This window comes from Salvia hispanica, chromosome 4, assembly GCF_023119035.1.
Source record: "Salvia hispanica cultivar TCC Black 2014 chromosome 4, UniMelb_Shisp_WGS_1.0, whole genome shotgun sequence".
Taxonomy (NCBI): domain Eukaryota; kingdom Viridiplantae; phylum Streptophyta; class Magnoliopsida; order Lamiales; family Lamiaceae; genus Salvia; species Salvia hispanica.
Genome location: NC_062968.1, coordinates 16031671 through 16048107, shown reverse-complemented (window position 1 = coordinate 16048107; position 16437 = coordinate 16031671). Strand labels below are relative to the sequence as shown.

At 35.2% G+C, this 16437-nt stretch overlaps 2 protein-coding genes across 4 annotated transcripts; both read left to right on the top strand.

The window, feature by feature from the left end:
- Positions 1-1245: 1245 nt before the first annotated feature.
- On the top strand, positions 1246-4553 carry LOC125185474. The gene is made up of 8 exons (XM_048082004.1): positions 1246-1559; positions 2128-2195; positions 2622-2688; positions 2781-2929; positions 3029-3096; positions 3273-3341; positions 3763-3863; positions 3962-4553. The coding sequence occupies exons 1-8, from the start codon at positions 1311-1313 to the stop codon at positions 4247-4249; spliced, it is 1059 nt and encodes a 352-aa protein (XP_047937961.1). The 5' UTR covers positions 1246-1310; the 3' UTR covers positions 4250-4553.
- Positions 4554-10576: 6023 nt separating this feature from the next.
- Positions 10577-16214, top strand: LOC125217521. 3 transcript variants are annotated; one of them, XM_048119036.1, is made up of 3 exons: positions 10577-10886; positions 13652-14479; positions 15890-16214. In XM_048119036.1, exons 1-2 carry the CDS (start codon positions 10814-10816, stop codon positions 14473-14475), a joined length of 897 nt encoding a protein of 298 aa, XP_047974993.1. In that variant the 5' UTR covers positions 10577-10813; the 3' UTR covers positions 14476-14479; positions 15890-16214. The 3 variants fall into 3 exon arrangements, with proteins under 3 accessions (XP_047974993.1, XP_047974995.1, XP_047974992.1); XM_048119038.1 differs by having other exon boundaries at positions 15884-16214; XM_048119035.1 differs by lacking the exon at positions 15890-16214 and having other exon boundaries at positions 13652-14627.
- The last annotated feature ends 223 nt before the right edge of the window (positions 16215-16437 follow it).

The following is a 16437-nucleotide window of genomic DNA, read 5'->3' as shown; positions in this document are numbered from 1 at the left end:
ATCATATTTCAATAATAAACCATTATATTATATTATTTATTCTCATAAATAGGTAAACAAGTGGACGTGGCGTTTCTCGTATACATGCACAAGCTGACTGTACAAAGGCATGTACGCTCGAAGCATCTTTTAGTATACAAACCCCAACATGTTAGGCAGCATAGATTGTATGCATTGGGAGTGGAAAAACTGTCCCGCTGCCTGGAAGGGGTTCTACACCACCGGCTACAAGGGAAAGAATCCCACGATGATATTCGAGGCCGTAGCTGATTATCGCTATGGATTTGGCATGCATATTTTGGGGTAGCCGTGTCGAACAACGACCTCAACGTCCTCAACTCGTCGCCCCTTTTCAACGAGTAGTGCCAGGGCGTCGGTCCGGCCATCAGTTTTGTCGCCAACGGCAACCGGCATGATATGGGCTACTACTTGGCGGATGAGATATACCCTAGGTGGCCCATCTTTGTGAAGACGATCAGATGCGCAAATGAGGACAGGAAGACCTACTTTACGGAACGGCAGGAGTACGCGCGTAAGGACGTGCAACGCGCATTTGAGGTGCTCCAGGCTCGATGGGCGGCAATTAGGGGTCCAACGCGTTTGTGGCATGTCAACTGCATTGCTGATATAATGTACGCATGTATTATTATGCACAACATAATTGTCGAAGATGAAGGTGTACAACTGACTAGTTGGGCCAACGACGATAATGAAGCCGGTCCATACCACGGTGTGGCCGCCGCCAACGTACGACGGGGGTACCTCACGATGAAACCGGCCGCCTCCAGGCACATGCCGACATGCGCCAAGTGGATGCTCATATTCAACTCCAAAAGGATTTCATTGAAGAGTTGTGGGCGCGGAAGACTGCACGGCGATAGTTTTTTTGTTTTATGTATTTTTTTTTTAATTTATGTAAATTTTTTTAGGACGCACTTTTTTTAATTTAAATGAAATTATTGCATTTTCCCGTATATGTGTCGTAAATTTAATTCTGTATTTTGTGTTTAATTCCGTAAATTTAGTTGTTTTATAATTTTGATTGTTGTGGCTAGCCTATTGCTTGTCCTGATGATGTGGCAAGAGGAATTTTAGTGCTAATAATAAAGTGGCAGGAGGAGTCTGTGGCTAGCCTATAGCCGGCCTATGACTAGCCTAAAGCCATCGTGTATGCACTTAACATTAAATTATATCATAGTAGAATTAACAATATAAACAGTGGGACAAGGTGAATTTGAAGATTTATTAATGGGAGGCAAGTCAAGATTGGAAACTCCGTAAACCAGAATTTCCAGGCTACTCTACTCAATATGTTGTTTCTTCGTCACCTCCTAATCGGCTGCCTATTAGTCTTGGCGGCTTCTCACCAAGAATCTGGTGAGTGGACCTGCGAGCCCGACGACGAGGCCCGAATCTCCGCCCACTTCAGGCCCGGGATCGTCACTATCGACGGCCGCGCCGACGACTGGGCCGACGTCGACGGTTTCGACTTCCCGCTGCGCCCAGCGCTTGATCCTGATCAAGATAAACAGTACAAAGCGGGAAAATTGACCGTTAAGGTAAAACACTCACTCAAATTTGGTAATTGTTTCTTAACTTCCAACATATGAACTTATTTTCGTATTAGTTGTGATTGCAGAAACTGTTTTAGATGGGAATCTATAGTTGCAATTGGAATGGAATCGAGGTTTTTCCGTTTTATGCATAGATGGATCTACAACTTTTGGTGGTTGGAAATGTGACGTTTGGGAAAAATAAAAAATCTTAGCATCTGAGTTCTGATTTTTGTTTGAAGTTAAATTGAAGTTGAATTTGGAGGCCTCTAATAGTTACGAGCTTGTTGGCCAGCTCAAATAGATGGGATTTCTTGTTTCAGATTTACTCAACTGGTAATTTCAATGTTGACCAATAGAACTTTCATGTGCAAACAATACCTCTTTTGTTGATTTTGTTACCAAAAATATTTGCATTGTCCGTCTTTGTGAATGATCATACACAACGAATCTGTTTTACCAAGTTGCGTATCGATTTTTGGATTTCAGTTATGTATGGTTGGAAATGACGAAGCATAGATGTTTTTATGTTTCTTTTGAGATGTGATATTTATAGGTTGATAATTGTATATAGGCTTTGCATGATGGAGCGGATGTTTACTTCATGTTGCAAGTTCCTGGAGATTATGTATACTCCAAAGGGTGAGTTGCCTTTCTCCATTCATGATCCTACAGCGGCTTGATGTGCGTTTGAGTAACTGAGTTTACTGTCTTTTTTAGAGCTCGGATTGCGGCAAGAACTTTTGGAAAAGTAGTTTTGTATCCCCTGTTTTTGGTTCTGTTATTATATTCAATATGGTTTATGTTAATTTCTGCGGAAAGCCGGAAACGAAGTTCAATGGCCTTTAAAAATCCATCCAAATGCTATACAGACACATGATCTGAAACTTTTCTGTAGTTGATGTCATTAGCTGAGTTTTGCTAGAAAGGAAAAAAGCCTAATATTATTATTTAAGTATTACTTTATGTTGCTCTTACTTCCGTCTTAGTAATTTGATCTAGTGATAGTGACTTATTACTGAAAACTGAATGCCTCTTCCCATTTCTGTTGGATTATCAATCATGCAGTGATGACCATATGTGCCCATCAGTAGCTTTGATGTTTCAAGTTGGAGAGAGTGCTACTTATCATAATGTACGTTGTATACTTGTATACCAGTTTTCATCTACCCTAAATGTTTTTTTTCTCATCTTTTATCTGACATGTGTTAATATTTTTGAAACAAGATGGGTGGATGCAAGGAATCACCCAATACATGCAACTACACGAATTGCCGTGGCCATGAAGTTGACATCATGCACTTCTCTATTGGAAACTCTATTCCAGGAAGATTGTATGGTGGCAATTCCATAAATGAAGAGGGTAAAGAAGACAGGTAGAGTCAATAGCATTCCCCTTCTAATCTTCTATACAGGGCCCCATTTTATCACTACGATAATTAACCAAAGGCTATTTCTTGATTTGTCTTTTACAGTGTAGGTCTGGTTGATATGTTTTCCTGGAATCCACACTGTCGAAACATAGATGGTAGTGGTCCTTCAGGTATATAATTTACATACACTTACATGATATCAATATATATGTAGCATTTGGAGCTTCCAGTTTCCTTCTTTTTCATGAGCTTTGTATATATTTTCCTAATTAATCAATTGAGCAACTTTATAGGGTTTATTTGTAGAGTCATTTGACACAAGTTTTCATTTTGATTCACTTGACAGGAAATAGTTCTGCTGCACAGAACGACTGGAGAGGTGCATGGTGGCACAGCAGTTTTTCGACCAATACGGGTTAGTATTTCTCAAATATGCAAAGATTATATTCTTTTGTTTTCTTTCAGGCCCACTTCATGGAGTGGAGGTAACTCCAGAAAAAATGCAACGTTTTTTTGCAGTCAATTTATTGTAAAAAGATACTTTTGGTTCATACTCCCACCATTGTTGTTCATTTGTTTGTTGGTTTATATCTAAAGTTAAGTGTTTCATATATATACTTTTATGTTGCATTAATGATTTCCGTTTAATTCCTATTTGTTTGGATCTGCATATTACTTTATATCTTCTTTTGGTATTGCTTTTTACTTATTAGTTTTGAGAAAATATAAGACATTATTCTTCTGGTAATATAGCGAAGAAGACTGAAAACATCAACGAAGTTTCTCTACTAAAGATGACATGTTTCTTATAACACGCATGATACGTCAACTGACAGGATATATTGAGGTTGATAGTCCTTATGGATCATCTGGTCAGAAAGGCACATATTACTTTGAATTCTCTCGGCCTTTGCGAACCATGGATCTTCTTCAACAGGTTTGTCTCATCTCTCCAGTTAAATCTGTACTTTATTTGAGTCACAGTGCTGGTATTTATTAGAAGCAAGAGTTATGTGTTTTTTGGTGTGAGTGCAGGATGCCCAATTCAGTATTGGACAGTCAAGCAAATTCTCGGCTGCACTGTGGTACCCAGGTGAAGGAAATCCATGGCATGGTGAAGCTCACTATACAGTAAGCTGTGATTGGGTGGCGATGGACGTGGTTCGGGGCTATTCCACACATAAGGAAGTAGGATCTTGGGATGGAGCCAGTGCCTTTGCTTTTGTGATTTCTGTTGTTGCATTAGCCGTCTCCATCTTTGTCGGTTATTTATTGGTTTCCAAATCAAAATCCATTGATTTTACCCCAATCGACCGCCTATGAATTCTTTCCTTCCATTTTGTCTTCTGCACTCTTGATTGCCTCTCGTCTTTTATACTTGATCCTCCATTTTTGTTCTCTCTCTCTCATCACATCTTCACACACAAACATATTTACATCTACGAGACTATGAAAGTCTGTAATTCCCATTTATTTGTTAGAAGAAACTTTGGATGCTCTTCTCGATGTGTACTATTCCACAGGATTGTAAATATCTCCAATTTATGGAGATATGAAAATGGTAGTTAGATTGTAAAGTAACAATCCAAATTTTTGTTGTAATATGATATGGTGGTTTGAAACCAAACTTTGGTCGCTTCTATTAATTAGTTTATTGAATATGTATGTGTATTACTATTAGTTAAAAACCAGGCTTTGAAAATCTGAAAAAAAAAATCAAATAGACAGACAACAGTTAATATACAGCCATTAAAACAATTTTGTTTGCAAAAATAGAACTGAACGCTGCAGACATTATTACCACACTACTGCAAGGCCAACTCACATAGATACGCACTATTAGTTTCTTCTTGTTTCTCAATAATTTGCTCATTTTGTACTTAATGAGGTCTAAAGATAAGGCAAAGTTATTGAACTATTACTTGCCTCATCGTATGGTAGGGGCCTACAATAATAACTCCACATTCAAGATAACTTTCTTTGTTTACAAAGAGAGAGTTTTCAAATTTCTATAGAATTAGTCAATTAGAGTTGAATTGACATCCCTACTCGGTATAACTGTACGGTTTGTACCATGAGAGCTCAGCCGTACACATCAACAAAATCAGTTTAATATATGCATTAATTGGAATCACATTATTCATTCTACTCTAACGCTATCAACAACAAATGGGAACCAAACCTTCTAAAATTGAATTAAAGTTCCAATGAGATGGTGGAGTTTAGACTTGAATTCGAAAAGGTCATCACTGTCTTATGCCGTATTTTGGGCACGATTTACTAAGCATCTTAGCATACTCTGTACTCGCTTTACTAAATACTTACTTCGTTCCATATTTTCAAAGATCTGTTTCAAATAAAACACGGATGTTAAATGTATTACTTTTCATTGCTCAATATGCATGAGAACAACCTCAAAAAGCACTACTTTATTTTAACAACTCTGAATTAATGTCTATTACAATGTACATAGAGATCAACCTATATGATCTCTATAACCTGGTGCATTGGCTTTACCAATAGTGAGCAAGATGATTTGAATGAAATTAGTTTTGCTCAACTCATTTTCCCTTTGATGCTCCTCAAATACCATAGCACTAAGATTTTTGTCATGTTATGTAAATATACAAACATATCAAATTCTAGGTTTAAGATGGAGTATGTGTAAGTCTTATTAAATTTAATAGCCACTGAAAGCATTTTAATACTTATGAGGACTCTTCTTGATGTCCCATTGAATTCGAAAATTGAGGTGAAATTGATATCCTTTTCATCGATTTCTGATTGATCCTAAATATCACCACCAAACCAGAATCTGCAAGACGAAGAATTAATCTTGGGCAATGTACTTACCATATTTCCCTTTCCAAGAGCATCCTCTCTCAGTTTCTTAATCATTGCTCAAAATTTTAATGAATGTTTAAGTATATTTAATTTTTATTTTATACATATAATCATGGAGTATTTATTAAAAAATTATTAGCTAGACACTTCAATCCATAGAATGAATTTGCAATTTGATATGTCTAGAGTCTAGACAAGGGATTTCTTTTTGCTGTTGTAGATCATTGGAAAGGAAAAAAAAAAAGAAAAATAAGCGTGGAAGAGTAATGAATATCGGTGATTTGGGTATATTGCCGCCCTATTAAAAACTTATTTATTCTCTATATTGCCCTTTAGATTTAGTGACCTTGTATGCCAGGAGCATTTCCAACCATTTACACTAAATCTAAATTCATTTTAGTGTAAATGTCACATCAAATATGATTTTACTCCAACCATTTATAGTAAATTCAAACTTAAAAGAATATTCTCTCTATTATACTTTTTTTAGTCATAAAATTTGAAAAAAAATTGGATTTAAGTTTAGTGTAAACTTAAAGATAGGTATTTTTTTCTCAAAAACCAAAAATGGGATTGGTTTTTGAGTACTATTAGAGCTAAATACCTATCCCATTTTAAGTTTTAGTGTACCTTTGGAGATGGTCTAATATTGAATCATTAGTTACAGACACGATATTGATTAGGGAATAACGTGAAATAGCTTCACTTATGGATATAATGTGTGCCAAATAATTATACAATGCATATTCACAGTAACACACATCCCAGTTTTTAATTTAATTGGATACTTACAAAGTTATATAAATGTGATGTATAAAGGAATTTAATGTAGGTGGAAAGGAATAAAAGAAAGGAATAACTGCAATAAATAAATAAATACATGCATTGGTAACATGGGAAAGCTCTTGATTATTGTGTAATCAAGTCACGCACAATAAACGCATGCTTTAGTCTTAATTTTATAGATTTTCTTTTTATGTTTATAAACATGTTAGGTTTTAATAATCATTATTAACATATGAACAATTTTTTTCCAGGGAAAATAGGATTGAAAATTATGAATGTATGTATTAATTGGATAGAGAAAGTTTCCAAAAAAGGAAATGTGTCATCTTAGTTGGGACAAACTAAAAAGAAAAACGTGTCATCTTAAGTGGGACGAAGTAATATATAATAATTTTTTTTCAGGGACAAGGGCATTGGAAACTGATTTATTGATCTGCAAGTGCTTTGTCAAAATATTGTACTCCCTCCATCCCACATTTGGAGTCACTTATTTTTATGGCTCAGATTTTAAGAAAGAGTTAAAGTGTGTAATAAATGAAGTGAGATGGTGGAGTTGGTTGAAGGTGGGTCCCTTTTGACTTTTGATTTTTGTTTTGATTTATTTTAATGTAGATAATGACATTTTTATGTAATTTTGATGAAGAATGGGGTAAAATTGTATGACCAAATATAAAAAATTCTAAAATTGACTCTTAAACTGAGACGGACTTTTATGGTAAAAAGTGACTCTTCATCTGGGACGGAGGGAGTATAGAATAATTTTCTTTACCTAAAGCCTATACAAACCTAGATGTTGCAGACCACAAAACACAAAAGTAATCTATACGTAAACACAAATAATTAAATACAGAAAAGAGATAATTACACATCAGCTTCATATTTCCCGTTTAAAAGGGCAGTATGGTATTTTTACCAAACTGTCACTTTAGATTAGGATAGATAGATTTTTAACAAGCTTTGGACTCACGCAAAGAAGGTCAACCATCTGCTAAAATCACACAATATATGAACTCAAGTTTGGTGTCAACAATGATGAGCATCATAACGCATCAGCAGTAACAATCGATCCAATTTCAAGCACTGTGCAAATTTCAAATCAGATGGACAAAATCCAATAATCTGTCGTTCCCTAAATTGTATTTTTCGCCTCCTAACAATGTCAAATGGCCAAAATCTATCGTTCATCAATGACTTTGATTTTGAATTTCAAACACCGTGCGGATTTCAAGTCAGATGCACAAAATCCAAAATCAGTCGTCCCCTGAATTGTATTTTTCGCCTCCTAAACAATGTCAGATGGCCAAAATCTATCGTCCATCTGCTAAAAGCACACAATGTATGAACTCAAGTTTGGTCTCAACAATGATGACCATAGTAACGCATCAGCAGTAATAATAGATCGAATTTTTAGCATCGTGCGATTTTCAAGCACCGTGCGAATTTCAAGTCAGATAGACAAACCAGAGATCAAAGTGGGTAAAGCCACGGTTGAGGTTGTGTTGGGCATGGTGCTGCCAACCATCATCAGTCTGGTGTCACCCTTTTAAACAAAGGTTTTTGGTCTTAAAAACCATAAACTTTTCCCGAATTCTGTTTTTTCGCATGAACTTTCAAATTTGTTTTTAAAACCATCAACTTTCGATTCGTATGCGATTTGCCAACCCGACCCGAATACTCAATTTTCACTTAAATTCTGGCACGAAATTGTCCAACGTGGACACCGTAAAAATGATTGGGCAACGGCGTCGTTTTGTGCATTTAAGCCCGATTTAACCTTCGTTGGAGCATTTTCATACACAAGCTATCCCGAGTCTCCGCGTTCTGTGCGAACTTCACCTTCGCAAATGTCCCTTCCCCAATCGTCCGCCCCACCTCATACTTCCCCACCTTCCGCACCACCATTTTCGCTACTTTCCCCAATCAAAAAAGCATAAAATAAAGTGGGATTTTGATTTTGAATTGGAGTCGTGGAAGAGGATTAGGTTTGGAATTTTGATTTTGAATTGGAGTCGTGGAAGAGGATTAGGTTTGGTAAAGTGGAAAGAGAAATAACAGAGCAACGAGAATTGAAAATGGAGTTGATTGGAAAATGATTTTATTCTATTTTATTGCTACCTTTAACGGTGGCGATTGATTGTCAGCAGCTGGCTTAGGAGTATGAAAATAGCGATTAATGAAGAAGAATGTATGATTTTATCATCTAAATTGGGTTTTTATTATATACTCCTCCCGTCCCAAGATAAGTGACCTACCTCTTTTGGACACGAGATTTAAGAAATGATATTTAAATAAGTTAAAGTGGAGAGAGTAAAGTATGAGAGAAGGGAAAAGTAGAGGAGAGAAGAGAGAATAAAGTAGGTGGAGAATAAAATAATAGAGATGACTTTTTGCTAAAAATGAAAATAGGTCACTTATATTGGGACACCCCAAAAAGGAATACAAGTCACTTATCTTGGGATGGAGGGAGTATGAAAATAGGATTCATCTATGATTTTCATATTATTATATACTCCCTGCTTCATTGGAAATATATACGAAAATCATATTTACTATTGGAAAATAGGATCGAATAATAAGTTTGCCTGAGTCTTTTCTTCATCCTTCTTCAACTTCTTTTCATTTTCAGAGCTTTTCTTCTTCCCTTTTACCCAATGTAGGAAATACTTATAGGAAGATTTCATGTGCTCTACTACTCCACTAAACCAATTACATAGCAATTACATATAATTTATGATTTATGATTTTGAAGTCTTTATTTTATTTTATTTTATTATAATATTTATAATGACAGTTTTATAAATATTTTCAAAATTCCCTTTATATATATTTATAGATTTTCATCTCCCAGTTTTATTTCTCTCATATTTTCTTTGTTTCGAAGTTATGTATCCAAAATAATACTATCAATTTATATTATTCATTTTTTAAATTAACCATACCGTAAGATTTTCAACATGAGCCAACGTATCTTATTCCTCATTTCTCTACAATTTGGATTTTGGATATCAACCTAATTCTCAGTTTCCTGGAAATTCCCATTTTCCTCTAAATATAAGTCAAATTCATACTTAGGTCTAATTCCAGGAAACTGAAAATGGGAATTTCCAGGAAACTGTCGAAACAAACATTGCCTTAGTCGCTGAACACAGCCTTCAGTTTTTAATTATGTGGGCTAGTCTGCCACAATTCTCAACAAGTCTCATTATGAACAAATAAATTCATCTCAAAGAAAGTGAACAGACCCTTAAAATCCATAAATTCACGATAAACTTTTCCGAGTCTGTAAATTGAAACAAGTGTTAAGAGTTTGATTATCATATCTTCGAAGTGAACCAACAATTAATTGAGAAATAGATTCAGCAAGCTTATAGTTATACTATTATCTTTTTTTATAAGCCACATGTCCCATAAAAATAATCTTATTTTTCATTTTGGTTCGTCTTACAAAAATAACTCATTTCTATTTTTGGTAAATCTTTTCAACTTATTAGGTGGATCCCATCTTATTTTCCACTAATAATACATCACTCACTTTTTCTTTCTACATCTTAAAAATGACTATTGCCCTCGAAATTAAAAAAAAATGTTTTTTTCGCACAAACTTTTAAATTGGTAAATAATAATATCACGAACTTTATCCGTGGTTGTTATTTCCCACCAGCAACAGATTCCAGCTACATGACATAAATGATGAGTTCGTGTACATCTATAATAACGAAATCCTGAATCCTGAATCACGAACTCAACTCAACATCCATGTCATTTTAATGTAGTCGGAATCCGTTGCGGTGGGAATAACAACCATAAATAAAATTTGTGATGTTATTTGCCAAGTTAAAAATTTATAAGAAAAAAAAAACAAAATTTTTAAAAAAACTTCATGATATTAAGGGTCAATATCTATTTTATTGTACTACAATAAATTTGTGTATAGTTAAATCCTTTAGAAATTAAGGGTGAATATCTATTTTATAGTACTCCTACTACAATAAATTTGTGTATAGTTAAATCCTTCATAAATTAGGCAAGAGGATAACGACTCATCGTTATTCAACATTGGCAGTTAACTGCTACACGCCCCCCAAATTTCAATTCTCCCATCATCAAAACTGCAGATCCTTTTCTTCTTCGCTAATTTCTCATTTTCTACGTTTCCTATCAAATCCATGGTAAAACTAGTCAAACAATCGCGATGAACTAGTATTAGAATTTTGGGGTTAGGTTCTCCACAATTACTGTTGGATCATCTCTGCAATTATGACGATTCTGCTGAAGAAGAGAGTTCACTTCCTGCTGTTTGTTATTGGCGTCATTGCTCTCAGCATCACTGGTAATCTGTTTCTTTACTTATTTCCGTGATTTTTATTCCGTCGCCCCCTAATTTTTTGGTCTATTCTGTGATTTCGAGATTATACTTTCTACTGTTCGATTTGCTATAGTAGTTGCTCTCATGCTTTAATTTCTCAATCTGAGTGCTGATTGAAAGTTGTTGTCCACGCATTGTGGAAGTGACGCTCTTATTTAGGATTCCAAATTAGTGTTGATGCACTCTCTTTAGGGGTCCCGATTAAGGTAACAGAGTTGATATTTCTGGAGCTCATCGACCATTATAAACCTACTCTAAGATTGGAAATTTCGAGTGCTTGCACTTTTTATGAACTAGTTCTGAGATCTCTTTGATTAGAGAATTTGGAAAATAATTCTGCCATGATTAGTTTGACATTTACAGCGAAAATTGTTTCCCACGGTTTTAAACAAACGATGGTAAATTGTCATGATTCCGGAATTCCATATACACCAAAATCTCAACACAAACATCCTCTAAGTTTTGCTTGCCTGGAGATTTCATGAGATGCAACCATTTATCACACTAATAGCACAAGGGACTCTATTTATTAACAGCAGTAAGCATGAGAAATAGTGTTTTGAAGATTGAATCATAAATGTTCTATCATGCTTAGATTCAATCATTCAAGTAGCTTTGTATGTGTACAGTAGTATCAAAAAGCATATGTAATCTTTGGACAATCTAGTACTAGCTGCTCCAGATTTAACAGCTGTAATATTCGAACGTTCCAGATAGCATAAGATCACTTTTGACGATAAATCGGTGCTTCTCATTCTTAAAGACATTAATCCGTATTTATTGATATTCAGTTCATTGATAAAAATTCATCCTTTAATACAAATTCTGTCATGCCCAATAATATGGTAAATCCCAAGCATGAATAGTTGGAAAAACTTCTTAAACTGCTGCAGCCGCAGATTTTTTACTAAAGTATTTCGTGTTTGTTATGTTACGCTAAGTCGGTTTAACCAAAATTAGTTGCTAAATATGTGGCATAGGGTTCATAAAAAGATAACGCCTCAGACAATGAACTTAACTTCTGTTTCATAGACGCTAATTTGAGAAACTCATAAGTCATAACATCTTATTGAGAGCAAAAGTCAGCTACCAGTTAATACTCTCAAACCACTTCAAGGTGTCTGTCTAAATACCTTTGTAGGTCTCAGTTTTCAGGGCCTTTGTTCCTATAGGTTGGCTTAAAGTTTTGACTTTTCGTTTCCTTCAATATATCCCAGCAAACTTATGCATTGTCCTACAAATTAGATTTTTTCAAACCTTTGACTGTTTTTATGTATGCCAAGTTACAAGTTTCAGTCAGCCACTTCTTTGTTCAGTTTGTTTCTCCATCTCATTGCTAACCACCAAAATTCTACACCTACTCCTTTGAGTCCTTTTGTATTTGCCTGAACATCAAAGCATATATTACCTTTTTTGATCAGAAATTTGAATTTCTGTCGTCTCCCTTTCATTCCACCTCCCCCCCGCTTCACTTTGCACTTTTTGGCTTCATGTTTCCCCGGTAGCCATATAAATCTTTTTTTTACCAATTTCTTTTATTCTTAATTTCTGTTAAAGAGAATGCTGTAATGATTTTATCCTTGGTTATTTTGGTATATCCTCCATTGACCTACAGCATCCTGTTAGCCACTGATCAAGATTCCTCATACTTAATCGTTTCATCATCATTGAGCTGGATTTGTCATCAAAACTTGGATCATGCTTAGTTTTATTTATTCATAACGCAATTATGAGCATGTGCATTTTAATAACCTATTGATAAGTTGATATTACTATCATTCTATTAAGAATCCCTCTTCATCCATCTAAGATGCTATTAACGTTCTCCCTCCACCTTCCCTAATTTTCTGAATTTCTGGATTAAGGTTTGCTTATGTGTTAAATTATAAAGAGTTTTAGAAAGATTAAGATCTAAGCAACTTAGAGTTCTTGCCTTTGTGTAAACATAGGTTAGCCTTTCTTGTCAATTGCTCATGTTCGTATCTCTGTAGACGTTTCATGTAACTTTCCTGAAATGATCATACATGGCTAGACATCCCAATTAACAGTAGCTCCTGTACTAGTATGATTGTCGCACATCTTGAGGTTCTATACTTCTATTGAGATCTGTACAAGTCATTCTATTGAGGTTCCAATAAACTGCTCATGTTTCGTATCTCTGTTGACTTATTATGCAACTTGCCTGAAATGATTACATGGCTAGACATCCCAATAAACAGCAGCTTCTGTACTAGTATGATGGTCGAACAGCTTGTGATGCTTGGAAGCGTATAAAGTTGATTAAGATTAACGAAATACCGGAAAATAACGCAAATAGAGTGAAATTCTGTCGATTCTCTCTTGAATACCGGATGAACAGAGAAAGGAAAATAAACCTAGCTTTATATTAATCAAAATTCAACTTGAGAATACATTAAAAAATCTCCTATATATAGACTAACCAAGCCCGTAAACTAAAGCAAAAGGGATAAATAAGTAAAGGCCATAACAACTAAAATAACAATTAATTAAACTACTCCTAATCACTCTCTATTGCCTTGCATCAATGTGAGGATCAGATCTATCTTAATTATATGATTTATAAACTATGATTAAATTAATCCACTTTTTCATATTGCAATCAAACTGATCACTACTTTCTTAAACTCATTTTGCTTATGTGCATCTTTCATTCTTTCTATATGAATATATTAGTACTATATCTTACTTTATAATCTCTTGTTACACAGCTGAAAAATGTAGGCAGTGGGTTGGTAAAGAAGCTGCATCAAAAAGTGGGCAGTTTACTTTCTTAAATTGTTTTGATGGAAGTTCTGGAACCCTAGCATGTGCAGTTAAAGAGTGTGTAAAACTTTATTTCTATAATATCCGGTCTCATCATGTGGAAAATAGAAGGAATGAAGCAATTGAGGCTGCTCTGGCTGATGCAGTTGCACAAGGCATGGCTGCAAAAGATGCGGCTAAAGTAGCCCAGAAAGAAGGAGCAAAGGCAGCAAAACTGGCAACAAGAAAAGCTAAGCGTATTATTGGCCCAATAATATCTTCTGGATGGGATTTTTTTGAAGCAGTGTACTATGGGGGTACAGTAACAGAGGGTTTCCTTCGAGGCACAGGTACCTTGTTTGGCACATATTATTTTGGTTTTATTGGAGAGGAAAGGTTTGGGAGGTTCGGTTACTTAGTTGGAAGTCATCTGGGCAGTTGGGTGGGTGGAAGGATTGGGCTGATGGTGTATGATGTGGTCAATGGAATTCATTACATGATGCAGTTCCAACAGGCAGATACCCAAGGTTATGAAGATTCTTCAAATGATAAATTTTTTCAGCCTGATGATGGAAAATCCATTGAGGCCGAAGATTCCTATCTGCAAGGATCAACATTCGGTGGTGTCTCCGATGAGCCTAATAATATTGAGACTCCAGCTGATGAGCCCAGTAACAATGAGTCCCCTGTGGATGAGAACTTTGATTCTACACAGAGTTCTAGTTCCGAGGAGTACAACAACTCTGAGACCCCTGAAGATATGAGCTTTGATGCCCATGAAGAATTATAATCAGGTCAAATGAAGTCATTTACTTGAATGCTTTATGAAATATAAATCATGAGATAGATGTTGTAAATTTATTATGGCAGCTTGTTCTGTACTAGAACTTTCATTCTTGTTTCTTTGAGTTTAGATTATGAAATTATCTTATATGTAGTTAATTTCCTTGAGGCTTTTTAGGAACACATATTCATAAGAAACTAAAGAGTTTCAATAGTCTTTGAGCTCATCTTTGTCTGAATTGCCATCTGAAGATAATTAGAATAGACTTTTGTGATGTCCATTGAAATCATAAAACTCCCAACATGCTCATGTTAATGAAACAAAAAAATTAGCTAAAGTATTTATTCATGTTTAGCAATTACTGAGTAGTATTAAATCATCGAAAAAAACTTTTGTAAATCTTAATCTAGCAATCTTTTGATTTTATTCATCTATGTATATGCTATGATGTTCATGTGAGTTTGGTTTTAAACAAAAAAACCAAACTTGTTAGGAAAATGAAAACCAAACTGAACCATGATTCTCACCTAAATTTGAATCAAATCCAACCATTGTTTTTCGATTTGGTCAGTTTGGTATTAGGTTATATCCAGGTTTTTTTTTTACAATTTCCCCCCTGTTTTCTCCTAGGCTTGATTTCAGTAAAGAATAAGAAAAAGCTAATATTCAAATTTTCAACACTTCTCACTCGGTGAGCAGCATCAAAATTATCAAACATAAAACTAATGTATGCACATATATAATTATACTTGTAGGTTTGGGTTTTACACTGTAAAAAACCGAAACCAACTGAACTTCAAGAACATCGAAACAAATTCTGGCTTAAAGTTTCAGTACAGTTTGCGCACTTTAGGTGCGACAAACATAGATGAAGAGATGATCCATGACATTGAGCCACAAAATTGACACTATTCTAGGTCGAACAGGAAATGAACTTGATTACAGTGTTGCTACTTCCAGATCAAAGTCAGAGTTAATGATATATATGTGAATTGGATTTCTATCCTGACAAGACTTCCATAATTTCTTATTCTGAATTCTTATTTCAGATCCCTTTGTTTCCTCTTCAAAAATTTGCTGGCCTCCCAGCAGATTTTAGTTGGTTAAATTATGTTTGGTGCTGCCTCAAAATTAATGCTTCTTGCTAATGTTATAGTTGCATTGTTAATGGTAATATTTTGTCATGTAGCCGAAAACAGGCAGTGCCATTTAAGCATACTTTTGAAGCTCACTTGACAGTCAGAATAGATGAAAAGGCCTTTTGTCTTTGTTATTTATGAACTGTGCAATTTCTGTTATGAGAGGCAATGATGCGAGCATTTATTGCCCTGAATGAGATCAATTTTTGAAATAGGAAAGATGAAAGAAAACGCAAACTTTTAATTGATATGTGCTTTTGTTACCATATGTCAAGTTGCAGATGTGGTAGCAATGTTGATTGAAGATAAAGACTACAGAAAAAAAGGTCTTAATCAGTGTGGACATATCAGGTATGCTCATGTCTTTTCTTGTGGTTAGCACGCATTTATCGTGAGCCGGCCATGGGCTTGACTTAATCCACGGCCAGCCAAAATGGGACAGACAGATAGGCCCCAAGATGATGGTCTCTTATAGATTTCTCACAATAATACATCACCAGTAACAGTGTACTTGCAATTTCCTCATAGCATAAAAAATCTTGCTTAAATCTGCTGTTGTTGAACAACTGTACATGTTGTTTTGTTGAAAATGGTGGGTTCAACTGTTACGTGTTGCAAAATCAATGAGTTGGTGTAATATATGTGCGCTAGAAGTTCCCAACTCGAGTAGAACACACGCGTAAAAAAACTTAGTTGATGTACTTGTGCACTGACATACCGATTATGGTTAAGTTCTGAAATATGTTTGAAGGCTGAATGAAGCTAAGTTTGCTCCTAGGATGCAGTACCATGTTTAACAAGATTAATCCTAAGGTGAACCAAATTAGGG

Excerpts from the sequence above, each read along its gene's own strand:
- LOC125185474 (XM_048082004.1), top strand. The coding sequence starts at position 1,311 with ATGTTGTTTCTTCGTCACCTCCTAATCGGCTGCCTATTAGTCTTGGCG. Across the intron at positions 2,196-2,621 it reads GATTATGTATACTCCAAAGG|TGATGACCATATGTGCCCAT; the intron begins GTGAGTTGCCTT and ends TCAATCATGCAG. Across the intron at positions 2,930-3,028 it reads GAAGAGGGTAAAGAAGACAG|TGTAGGTCTGGTTGATATGT; the intron begins GTAGAGTCAATA and ends TGTCTTTTACAG.
- LOC125217521 (XM_048119036.1), top strand. The coding sequence starts at position 10,814 with ATGACGATTCTGCTGAAGAAGAGAGTTCACTTCCTGCTGTTTGTTATT. Across the intron at positions 10,887-13,651 it reads CATTGCTCTCAGCATCACTG|CTGAAAAATGTAGGCAGTGG; the intron begins GTAATCTGTTTC and ends CTTGTTACACAG.